This window comes from Gavia stellata, chromosome 4 (assembly GCF_030936135.1).
Source record: "Gavia stellata isolate bGavSte3 chromosome 4, bGavSte3.hap2, whole genome shotgun sequence".
Taxonomy (NCBI): Eukaryota; Metazoa; Chordata; class Aves; order Gaviiformes; family Gaviidae; genus Gavia; species Gavia stellata.
Genome location: NC_082597.1, coordinates 60,179,534 through 60,192,276, shown reverse-complemented (window position 1 = coordinate 60,192,276; position 12,743 = coordinate 60,179,534). Strand labels below are relative to the sequence as shown.

Genomic DNA, 12,743 nt, shown 5'->3' with positions numbered 1-12,743 from the left:
AACTTCCCACTGATCTTGCTCTGGGCTTTGGATCAGGACACAGGCTTCACTAATAGGGGACACCCCATTCAACCTTCAGATTTAATGCTTTGGCAGAAGTACCTGGTGAGAAGCTGCCTGCAGGAAAGAAGTTTTATGAGAATGCTACAAGCTTGAGTGTGTGCCTGTCTGCTAAAATCAGGCCTACAATATCTATCTCATAGTGTAACTATAGAGACAGGCTGGTACACAGAAGATACTGTTGAAATATTTTAGGCTTTACAGTAGGTCCTTTAGAATGAAATGCTGGATATAAGCATTAAAAGCCAATAGAAACGTTCAAATTTGAGACTATTGTGAGCTTTGCCTTCATGGGTTTCCCTAAAATCTGCATTGCATCAAAATAAGAAAGAAACAGTGAGAAGGGGGAAATAGCATGGAATAAGTAGGATGGAGTGACTACGGACATGCTCGAAAGGCCACTTGAGTCAATGGCCGTGTTTACAGGAGGGTTTGGTTCACATTCTGAATTTCCCATCCAGAACCTGCACAAAAGGCAAAGGGGTGATTGTAATACCAATTTGCAGAGAAAAGTCTCCTCTGTGTAATCTCATTTCAGTACATACTGAATAAAGGGGACTTACAGTACTACTCTATGGCAAGAGGCATGTGGCAGGCTCCTGTTCACAGCCTGTCCCTGCAACACACAGGGTCTTTCAGCTTGAATATTTCAAGGACAGGATGAAACATGTCTATACACATAGACATCCATATAAGCGCTTTTACATAAACAGAAAAACTACCCCAGTCTGTATTTCTTTGCCTCCAATATCTCAGTTTCAGAGCCCTATCTGTTCTGTTCGTTCCCATTTGTAATGTTTTGGAACCTAGTAACAGTGCTCTTTGGTGCAGCTGAAGATCAACTACTGACTAGATCAGGACTATACAGTATGAGATCCAAAGACTGCCTTTAGACCTCTTCAAATTCAGTCTGTGGTATTATACTTCCTTAGCAAACACTAAAAAAAGAAAAGTACTAATCCTTCCACATGCATATAGACATAGTATTTAAGCATACACACATGCGCACCCATACACAGAGGAAGAGTGAGAGAGATTAATGTAAGGTCTGATTACCTTTTAAACTAATGCCCCTTTACATCTCTCTGGCACTGTAAAGAGTCCTTAAAAAGGGAAGATACATAACTTACGTTCTTTTTAAGGCCATCTCAGTACTGATGAGAAGTGTAAAGGGGCCTTAGAGTAACAGAACCAGCCCAACGGTACCCACTGCCACACTTCCTTTTAATGTTTTACAGATATTTGCATTACAAATAAGATTCCTTAATTACAGGTTGCATTCTAAATAAAACATCATTACAAATATTAAACTATAGAGAAGCAATGGCTGGCATGTTGGAACAAGACCTTAAGGGCAGATTCTGATACAGCCAGACTATGAGCGACAGACTCACAGCAAGCCACTGCTTCTTCTACAATGGGGCTCAGTGCATTTAGTGCTTAAGTAATTGGCTCTGATTATAAAACCAGCAGAGCTATTCTAACATTTTATCCACTGGTCCACAGTGCAGAGAAGCACAGGCAGCTGAAGGAGCACTTTTTACCCATATACAATGCCTAGCATAATATAGCCCAATTGTGTTTTGGGGCTGCTAGTCTCAATCCAGAGAAGAAAGGAAAAAGAATAGGTATTACAATAACTCAAATAGCAATTCCTACTTTACACATACTTGACTTTGCAGGAATTATAGCGTCTTATGTAACATATATGCTTAGGAATCCTAATGGAAATGTATGGCTGCATCTTGTCAGACTAAAGGTCCATCTAGCCCAGCAACCTGTCTCAGCTGTGAGCTGGCTGCCTGGAGAGGAGTGTAAAAGCAGGGCGAGTGTACAGTGATGCTTTCTCAGAACGCTCCCCTAGTCCTGAACTTGTGGTTCAAAGACTTTCTCCACCAAAGCTTAACAGCTTGTGATTGATTTTCTTTCTATGAAGAGTCACTTTTTGAGCATATGTATATTTTTAGCAACATTACCTCCTGCTCAAAGCTTCATTACATTGTGGGTGAAATATCTATCTTTGTTTTGAACCTGCTACTTGCTATTTCCACTTCATGCCCCTTAGTTCTTGTACTGGGAGGAATGATAAACAGTGGTTCCCTGCTCACCTTACAAGATGCTCTGCTTCTGAGGATTATCCTGCGATAGATCATGGGAATGTACTGTATTTTAATAGGACACCTGTGACACTGTATGTGCTACAGCAGACAGAGTGAAAGAGTGGTTTTCATGATAATCCTATTCTTAGGGTCTCATAACATCAAAGCTGAAACTTGCATTTTGTATTCTACAATAAAAAGGACATAGTCAAGTTTAAAGGGGAGCTTACATGAAGGGTAACTAATAAAAAACAATGTCTTCTCCTAAGTGACTGCTCTTAAGCTATCTGAAGTTAGATTTTTTTCTATATCTGATTGTTGTGATAGAAGGCTGTTAACTTTTTGGTGTCTCTTGGCAAGTTAGGACTCATGTATTTTTGTATGCCTAGCTCATTCTTTTCCAGTATCTCTTTTTTTTTTTAATATTTATAAATGGAAAAATGAGTTACATTTCTTTTTCAGACACAAGCCATACCATATACCATATTGCGTTCTACTTGTCTTGAATAAGAAACAGGCTTGAACAGTTAGTCATTTTCAGTGTCTGTCAACTAGAAAGAAGTTCAGTAAAATGAGCCATTTTAAACTTTCAGGACTGCCATTTTCAGCAGCAGGAAGCTGCATTCACTGGGCATTGCTCCTCAGCAACTTGTCGTCTGGAAAAAATCTGTTTAGTAAAGATTTACAGAGCTTTGGATAGTATAGCAACAAGTCTGTGACTGCATTCATGCTCTTTGAACTCACACACCACATTGTGCATTCAGCATAATTTTAACCTGCATTCTTAGAGTGTGATGAAGGTGTGTTTTGTTCTGCTGTCTTTTTTTTTTTAATGTCTCACTCCCCTTTTCTCTTCCTATCCTACCCTCTATTCTGTCCATTGTACCTTGATGTCTCTGACTGTCAAACTTTTAGTGGTCTTTTATCGCATTCAGTTCACTTGATCGTCTAAAAACCTCTCACTCTTGCAGAAGATTTTCTTTCTCCATGTGCTTTTGCTCTCACTGTGTGCTCGCTTTCTCGGTCTCTCTCTCATCCCTGCTTCAGCCTCTCCCAGTTAATGTTTATCTCCAGTTTCTCATCATTCCCCACTCCTTTCAGAAGACAGTGGGATGGTCAAATAAGTATTTGGGAAGCCATGCCTTGGGCTAAAATATATCTATCCAATCTCTGAGTGCTATAGTTAAAAAACTGGGAACGGCATTTCCTGTGGTCATTTTATCCACAGACTAAATGCAAACACTACCGGCCTCAACCATGCTATTGATTGCCAACCACCTCTTAACTGCTAATGTGTACATGATACTGGCTTTGCTTTATTGATTTTTATACAGAGAATGTTGTATATTTTGGAATTATTTTTTTTCTTGAAGATAACATAAAATGTTACAGGTTCCTTTTTATTTCCTTTCAGACTACATAGCCAAAATTGGTACTTGGTCTAGAAGTCTCCAGAGACCACATTATACACAAAGAGTTCATATACATCTGTGCATAAATGTTTCAGTTAACAGTTTTTTACATTGGAATTATATGTACCAAGGCATGCACACACATAAGAACATCTGTATGTAAATAACCTTGATTTTGACCATTTTCAAAGGATTTGCTTCATCTGAAAGGTTCTGATTACAAATTTTATGCAGATAAACATAAATGCTGCTGTGTTTGGTTAGGGGCAGTGCAGAAAAAAACTGCAGTCTCACAGCCTACATGTACCTTGAAGTATTAACTCATTCTATAGTTTGCAGCACGGCAAAAATTCATAGACCTAAATCCAGCAGTCTTGATATTTTCATTTCTTCTTCATTATTTGTGCATTAGTATCTACTAGCCAAAATTGACATCACTATATGCTGAACAAACACACAGAAAGAAACAAGCCCTCCCCTGGAAAGTTTTAGGTCTAAGGGTGAGATTTGCACAATTGCCTAATGGAATTAAGAGCCCAAATCCTCACTTTCAGTTTGTGATCTTACCTTTATTGGGGATTTTTAAAAGGCAAGGCAGCCAAAATAAAGCAACCAGAACCAGGGGAAAGGCAGGATTAATATGACAGTTTTACAGGCAAGGAACTGAGGCACAGAGAAATTAAATTATTTGCGCAGTGTCACTCCTGGAATCTAAGCACTGACCTCAATTCTCCTGAGTCCTTCTGCACCACGCTACCTGCATCACGAACTCTCCAAGTCTTCACATAGCCTGTACCTTGTATGAACCACCCTTTAAATCGTCAAGCTCTAGACATCCCACTTACATTTTCACTGTTAACATCTGCCTCACTGGGGCAGCCAAAGAGTTCCCGTCTCAGCAAATTCCCATCGTATTCCAGGAATGTCAGGTAGAGGTTGCGGAAAAACTCCACGTGCTTGTTTTTCACTCGCAGCTTCTTTGGTGAGTTCCAGTGAATCACCTCAGAGGGAAAAAAAGAGAAAACACATCCTGCTGTTAGAATACGGATTTGCTTTATCTGCTCTTTTTATGTGTGTTCAGTTTGCTGCCCTCTTAAAAACAAAAAAACCAACCCCAAAACTACAGAGACTTCCTTCTGTCTTTTTATCAGGAAGGATTCACCACGTCTTTCACAAGTAACTGCATACTCTACAGGTGATGTGCTTTGAAACTCCTCCATAGGATTACCTGAACATTTGAATTAGGATGTGGTTCTAGTTTGTGATGCAGCAACTCATAAATGCTGCCACAACTCTAACCATGGACCTGATAGGTTATGGACTCTGTTGAAGAAGGTGGCAGGACAAGGGACACAGGGATGTAATTAAACATTAATGTCAGATTTCCGCATGATTGTTTCAGCTAATGAAATTGATTCACTGTTTCAGGCCAGGCAGACTCTTCTGTGGTTAGGTATTGAGAAGAAAAAGCTTGAAATTAATTCCTATACCCATTTACACCGTTCAAAAAGGACTGAATTTAATCTGACTTCCTTTTTGCTATTGCTTCATTTAAACAAGACTGATCTCAGTTGTGTTACACAACACAGTGATGCAGTACAACGCTTCACCCCTTGAATTCCAATTTTTATCGGGTATTTAGCCTCTGCTAATGGGAGATGACTCTCACACTGGCCTAGATTTAACTCTAATGCTGACATAAAGGGCCTGATTCTCACTTACATCAAGGTAACTTTGCACTGCTGCCAGTGTGAACGAGAATGGGGCCCTAAGGAAAAACTAAGAGGGAGCCAAAAGTGGCTTGCAGGAATGATTTCATTTTATAGAGGCTATATTTTAGGCATAAGAAAAAAAAACACCAAATGCTTTGTATTCCGTTTTATTCCTGTGACTTCTAAAGAGATTAAAAAAAAAGCCTCCCTTGGGAATATTTCCAAGCTAGGAGTTCTGGAGGTTCTCTGAATCCATTAAGTTAATTGCATGAAGGCACCGTGTTACTCACACACAGCCACAGAGCTGCAACGCCAGCTGCCGAGCCGGTTGCGCAGTAAGCTCTGCTCTTAACATTGCATTTGTGGGAGGGAACGCACAGAGCTAAAGTGCAGCACGTAGAAAAGAAGCAGCCCGGAGCAGATGAATGAAGTTCCTTTGGTGTCAGCAACACAAGGAACAGGGAGTCCTCTGAAATCACGCTATCTGTTGCCGAATGAGTGGACTGGAGGAGGAAAGAGCAAGACGTAGCCTGAATTCTTGCTGTACTAACTTCAGCAAACAACATAGTCTCTCCACTGGGTATTTATACTGCCATAAAAGCTATCGCACTCTCTCCTACATACCCAATGAGAGCAATGAAAGTATCTCCTGATAGGGAAAGGTTTATCCCTTCCTGGGATTTCACTGCTGAGGCTACCAGGATGTCAGAAAACCATACATGCAGTTACAGAAAAGCAACTGTAGGGAAAAAAGATCATTTCAGAAACTGGCAAATCACTTTTCCCAATTATAGGAACACTTTAAATCAAGATCATGATGCATCTACACACTACATAAATCTGGGAAATTATTTGGATAAAAATACTTGGTGTAGATATTTTTCCCAGGTAACATACATTCTTTGCTGGTTTTACATTTGTCCTTAAGTTCGGAAGTGTAGCTTAACTGTTCAATAACACGTTGCTGCAACGTGTGCTGAAAATACAGAACACCACAGAAACAAAAGGAGCTTTAGGTAAGTTAGGACATAAACTTAAGACGACAGATTTCCTCCACTGAAAAATAGATCTTCGAAATCTCCTTTCTTTGAAAAGACTTTGACATATTTCATCCATTGCATTTAACTGCAGCAAAAGGCATTAAATGCATGCAAAAAAATCTCAATGACGGAATCCTACTTCAGGGAAACAGGCACACATAACAGAAGCATAGGGCTGAAGGAACCTAAAGGGCTGCTTAACAGTTTTACAGGGTACTAGTATGCATTTTTACAAGCAGGCATAAAATGGAAAATGTCTGCCGGTAACTTGCACTTATTTAAGAGTGGATCAAAGAAAGCTGCGAAGCTGGCAAATGGGACAAAAAATACTTGCTAAGAAAAATCTTCTGTGTGTTCTCCCTACTACTCCTACACTTCATGTAAGTTTCCTTTTGGAGGTCTTCATGAGCATCCTATCCCGCTGCTGAGCACTCTGACCACTCCCCCTGGGGACCATAAGCACAGAAATGGCTAATGATGATAAACTCAGTAACTGTTATGGGACAGACTCCCCAGTGCTGCAGGAATTGCCCATCAACATACACTATGTCACGTCACAGCCAAGTACTGGTGTTGATGTCTCTACCCAGCTGTGTGCAGGACGATGTCAAAGCCAGACGACTGCAGTTGTCAGCGTAGAGGCTCTTTGCTGCTGTGCTTCAAAATGTTGTGTGTGTAAAAGCTGGTAGGTGTCAAGGGCCTAGCCGGTGGTTCAGATCTGATCAGATTTGAAACATGTCAGGATGCTGCATGTGTACAGATGTCAGGGGAGCCTGGAGTGAACTGAAGAAAGCTGAAGGGAGCTGGTGACTATCCAGAAAAGCTGACTTTTAATCAAGAAAGACAGCACACGCCAATGCAGCTAAAGAACATGAAGGAACTATGCAACCATCTGGATGACTTGAGGTAGGAAAACCACAAAACAGATCTAGCAAAAAAGCAGGCTGCTTTTCAAATGTAACATGATTAGATAAATATTATGTGATATATGAAAGCATAAAAAAGAGCAGCAGGTTTCAAAAAGCAACAAGACTCTTAACCATTGACATACAATACTACATCTAAAGATCATATTCTTTTTCTACTGTCAGCCCACAAATTCACCTTCAGTTCGGACTATACCTGTCTGATTTGGTCTATTGCACCATCAGCTACAGTGGAAGTTGTACAGGCCAAGACATCCTTGCACAGCCTGTCGCAGGCATCAGTGAGGTACATGATGAAGACAACGGGCTGCACAGGTAAAGCTATGGCCATTACATTAGAAACTTTATTGTGGGCAACAGTGAATTGACTGGAGAAAAAAAAAATCAGTTGGAAAGAGACTGCAGGGAAATCAGAAGGAAAAAAAAAGTCAAACTTAGCATCCACTTTATTTGCAGACTTAGCAGGTGTTATCTCACCATTAAAAAGAGGAAGTGAATCTAGAAACTAAAAATCTCATTACTACAACATCCCCTTTCCAAGACTGAATAGCACCATAATACTGTGTTTATTTCTTCTTCTATTCCCCCTCCTAGTTTCTAAGCTATTCCAAAGCTCTGTTGGCTTACAGAGGAAACTGCAGCTAGAACATATAAAATTCCAGTGCCATTATCTGGGTGGACACCTCAGAACAGTGCTAGCCTTCAGGCTGTCCCACAGATCTTTCCCATTCTTGATTAAGGCCTCCTGAGAACTAAGAAAAATACGCCTCTTAATCTTCATTTAGCAATTTAAGTACTGAAAGATCAGAACTTAAAATTCCACATCTATTTAACACTTGGTTAGTCATCATTAAGCAGGTTGGCACTATCTACATTTCTGTTAATACCTTCCTAGTTAATCAGCAACCGTTACCACTCACTGATTACGCTCAGTCAGCCTCCCGGAATACTTCCATACACTTGTGACCTCGTGAAACAGGCTAACTGCGCCAATAGTTCCCATTTATTCACCACATTCTGACCCAAAGCACTCAAACGATGACACAGTTGGAGCCTCGTAGACTGGCAATGGGATCTGAGATGGAAGGTAACAGAGGATGTGTGGAGTGTAGGAGAGGGCTCTAAGGTCAGTTATCTGCATGGAAATACACTGAAAACAAAAATCCCAGCAAACCTCCTTAGGTTACCAGCTGCATTGTCCTCTCTGGGGAGATTAAATATTTCGAAGCTAATGTTCAAACCACTAAACGATAAACTTCAACACAACATTATTTCTATAGGTACCTTTATCCATTTTTCCCCTGAAGCATCTTTTCTCTCCAAAAGAAGTATTTGGCCAAATGTTTCCTTAACCACAATCTCTTCCATTTTTACCCAAAGACACATCTTGATAATTTCTCACTCTGCTTCAGCCCTTACGAAATCAGAGAATACAGGATAGCCTGTATAGATATATACCTACTTTCCAGGCCGAAGGGGTAAAAACTAAGAATAAATTAAGATTAATTTAAGCCTAAAGAAGTTTAATTTTGCAAAACATTGAAGAGAGATTCTTAATTAAGCCCATGAGTACTTCACAATTTAGGTAAATAAGTAAAAGTGGTATTTTGTAGATGGGTAGCTTTCCTGCTTAAAAATTAGACTCCTTGTTTATGCAACCAGACAGTTCCCACTGAAATCAACAGGAGTTAAATGTTCAGCAAATCTGCATAGTAAAGCCACCTATATACTCCACTTCAATGCCATCTCAATAGGCTTCAGGCACATATTATTGAAAAGTTTAAATATGCCCCAAGTCACACTGCAAACAAGCACCACATGTGTAACGTATGACTCGATTAGAGATGTCTGGAAACTTTATTTTTAAACTGCGTTTTATCAGAAATGGTTTAATAAAAGAACCAATTTCCTCAGAAAGGATCAAATACTTCACAAAAATGTCATCAGGGAGGTTTCAGAGTAATATTTCTGAACTACGTTAAGTGGAAGAGACTCACATTGGAGTAGCCAGCAACCCAGAGGTCTAGGCGCTGCTCTTGGATGTGGGATTCAAATCCCTGCCCTGCCTGATTTGGTGCCCATGGTCCCAGGGATTACTTTACTCCCCAGCTTATTCCCTACACTGTACGGCAGTATGCTGACAGACTGTCCCTGTCTTGTACCTTTCAAAAAGTTCTCAATTTTTCCTCAAAAGGATTTGCAGCTCTCCCTTCAATTCCTGTACCAATGTTTAACGAGAGGCCTCCCACCTGCAATGTATTTGGGTTATGGACAAGAAGCTGTTTAAACTTCTGTAAGCAATGTCACAAAGTCGTCCTGGTGTGGAGGACATTCCCAGGGAGGACAGAGTGAATCACATAACACAATTTCAGAATGGGGAATTTAGGAGGTTAATTATTTATCTACCTGCTAATTTAGTATCAGCTGTATTCAAAAACAGTTTGAAAAGCCATCAACAGGTTTTAAAGCATTTTCCTATTTTGAGGTGTGTGTGGGGTAAATTCTAATAATTTGGTACATTCCCATTGAAGAGTCCAGCATCTAATTTTTGTGATTGTGAATTACCAGATTCTCTGTGTGTAAATAGCATCTGTATCCTTGACAACCAGACTTCTCTTCATGACTAACTCATTCAATGAGGTCATGATTCATTGTCAGAGATATCACAATTCACTATCTTCTTTCACAGAATTTTTCTTGCCATTTGTTTTGTGCCAAATCACAGTAATTGAGATTTCCTTACAGACAGGAACAAACTATTAACCAAAAACGAAAGCAAACGCAGGGCGCAACCCAGCAAAAGTAATGCATAAATGAACCTCAGTTCCAGGCAGATCCCCACAGGCTTTGAAGCCCAGCAAGGCACGGTCCTACAGCACTCATGCTTGTCCATTGGCATTGTGGGCTACTGGGGACAATGCGAGGAGCAAGGAGGATAGACAGTGGATGCCTACACAGAATGACTATTAGCACTTCCACATCTTTTGGCCAGTCTATAGTAACAACTCCTTAGTGTTTCTCCAAGGTGTAACAAATGCCATGCAAAAATAAACACCTCTGGCCTTTAGAAACTGCAGTTGGCTCACTTGGTAAAAAGAACTAAAGAAGGGCATCTGCTTCCTCTTAGCCCACTCTTTGTTTTCTATTAAAATTGTTCATTTCAAGACATTCTTGACAGATGCAAAGCATCCTTAATATAAGTGCCCTTGGGGTGGGGAAAGGAAGATTTCTGTAAGTGTCATTGTTTACATAAGTTTTGGTTCCATATGCCACGGACAGCAGAACAAAGCCCACAGACTTCAGTCTAGTTGTGTACAGTGTGGCCTCTATGACTATATAGTATGACATAGGAGATAAGTAAGCATTTAGATGAATAATAATAATAAATTAGTCTTATTTTGATGTTGCTTTAGATGAATATAAAATTAGTGGTCACTGACAATGCAGAACTTTATTATAAATATTTCTATTCTTCTTACGCCTTTTCTGAAAGATACCCATATGCAAGTTCTTCCAAATTTGTATATGCTGCTCAGCTGCAGCAAGGAAGTAGAATTCAGGAGTAGTCAAATATCTGACCTTCCCTAACATAAGACAGTACAAAAAAAAAATTCAGTAAAATGGATAGAGATGCAACTTAATGAGTACTATAAAAAGAAAAGTGATTAGAATACTCTTCAGGCAATATGAAACATTCAAGTGCTCCACAGGCCTGCAAAAAGTATGCTGGTTATCCTATGTTTACATGAATGTGAACAAAGCAGCAAAGAAGTGTGTATATATATATACATACACACACACCTGAACAGCATCCAGCCCTGGGGGTCTAAGTTTATTTGACACAATGCTGTGTGTAAGAGATGACAAATCCTCAAGCCCCATGGACTTTGAAGCCAGATGGAATTAAATCAGTGCCTTTTCAGTCTGACATGAGGAATGCAGTCTGATTTGAATGAGGAATACTTGACTGGGCCAGCTTTACCTTGGAATTTAAATCTCTCCCTGCATTTCCTTCTTTCCTAAGCTATCCTTCTTAATACTCCAATACAAACTTCACAATCTGTCTTTCTCTCCCTCTTACCTTGGAGGTTCCTTTTACCTTGTTTCTTATTCGAGTCTTACCATGAAATACAGGATGTGCCAAATATGTTGTGTCATACCATTTATATTAAATGTCACGGAATGGACTAACTTTGGTGATTTTAAGAGTATATTTTCTAACTTGAGCTAACAACATGTATTGCTTTTTTGAGAGGACCGCATACCAAACCAGCTGGTTTCTTTTCAGAACTAGAATTTTGCTAATTTTCATAATGCAAATTCACAACTTTAATTGGTTTATGCTTTTTTTTTAATTGTATGAAGAATTTTAAACAGTGCTGTCTGAGGGCCAGTTCTTTAACTGCTGAATATGGGAAGAGCTTTTTTGAAACCAGGGGGCTGATGTGCAGTAGATGATAAGGCTCTGGTCTCTCTTTCAAAGCAAAGAATTTCAGCCCAGATTCAGTATTTAGGAGATAATTTTAGCAGTGTGAATAAGTCCAGTTCAGCTGAAGAAATTGCTTATGTGTCTGCACCCCTTGTTGAGTTAAATATGTCAGATCAGAAAGCCAGTGGAGGATATTACGCATCTTAGACTTCATTGCCTCTGCTGTAATGGAACTGACAGTTGATACAATATACGGTAATAAACAACCAAGCCTAAGTTATACTCATAAACATAAATTTGTTAATCGACAATGAAAAAAGGATTCAATTTAAGATATTTCTATTAAATGCTTACTTGTAGGTGTTACATATGAGCTAGATGTCCCACACTTGAAGCAGATTAGTCAATACAGTCACTGGAGCCTAAAGAGTGATTTGCCTGATTAGTCATCAGATTTCTACTCTTGAGGTGAGTTTATCCAGTCTCCAAAACCACTCATGGGAATCACAGTTCAGCTGCCTAAATACAGATGTATAGCAACACTGAAAGCACCTTAGGGTTATTCTGCCAGCCCATCAGCTGCCTTGCCAAAAGGGTATCATCTGCCGTAGGTCTGTGTTGTATCTGCTAGTCCCATACGGACATCTGAGAGTATCTATGGTGACTCAAACTGTGTCTAGGCAATTGAACCAAGCCCTAGATCCTCAGTTATTAGCTTCAGTATCTTTTTTTCATGTAAATGTATGTGTCTTAACCTTGTGCTGAATCCAATCTGACTGTCTCAGTGGATTATATGAATTAATGTCAGCCTCTAATTCACAGAAAAATACTGTGATATCTCCCAGGTAAGAGGTGTATTTTTCTAAAATTCGTCTTTTAGAAAACATTTGCCCTGGTACTACATCTCTTCTTTTGTTTCAGGCCTTGCAGTTGCTGTCATACATGATTCTCAACATGAGCACAGAACTAAAATCTCTACCAGTACTTTGTTACAAGGCATAAAACCATGATGCTTTTAAGCCCCTGCATTAATCCTGCCCTACAAACACCTATCATAAAACACTT

General features: G+C 39.7%; 1 protein-coding gene across 3 annotated transcripts in view; it reads right to left on the bottom strand.

The window, feature by feature from the left end:
• The window catches only part of LARGE1 (LARGE xylosyl- and glucuronyltransferase 1), a 208,959-nt gene that overhangs the window by 30,065 nt on the left and 166,151 nt on the right, over positions 1-12,743 (bottom strand). For 2 of the 3 annotated variants that reach the window (XM_059815933.1, XM_059815936.1), the window contains exon 9: positions 4,417-4,572. The exons of the other annotated variant lie outside the window; for it this stretch is intronic. In XM_059815933.1, the coding sequence (XP_059671916.1) occupies positions 4,417-4,572 (156 nt within the window). The remainder of the gene's footprint in view (positions 1-4,416; positions 4,573-12,743) is intronic. 3 annotated transcript variants of the gene reach the window in all.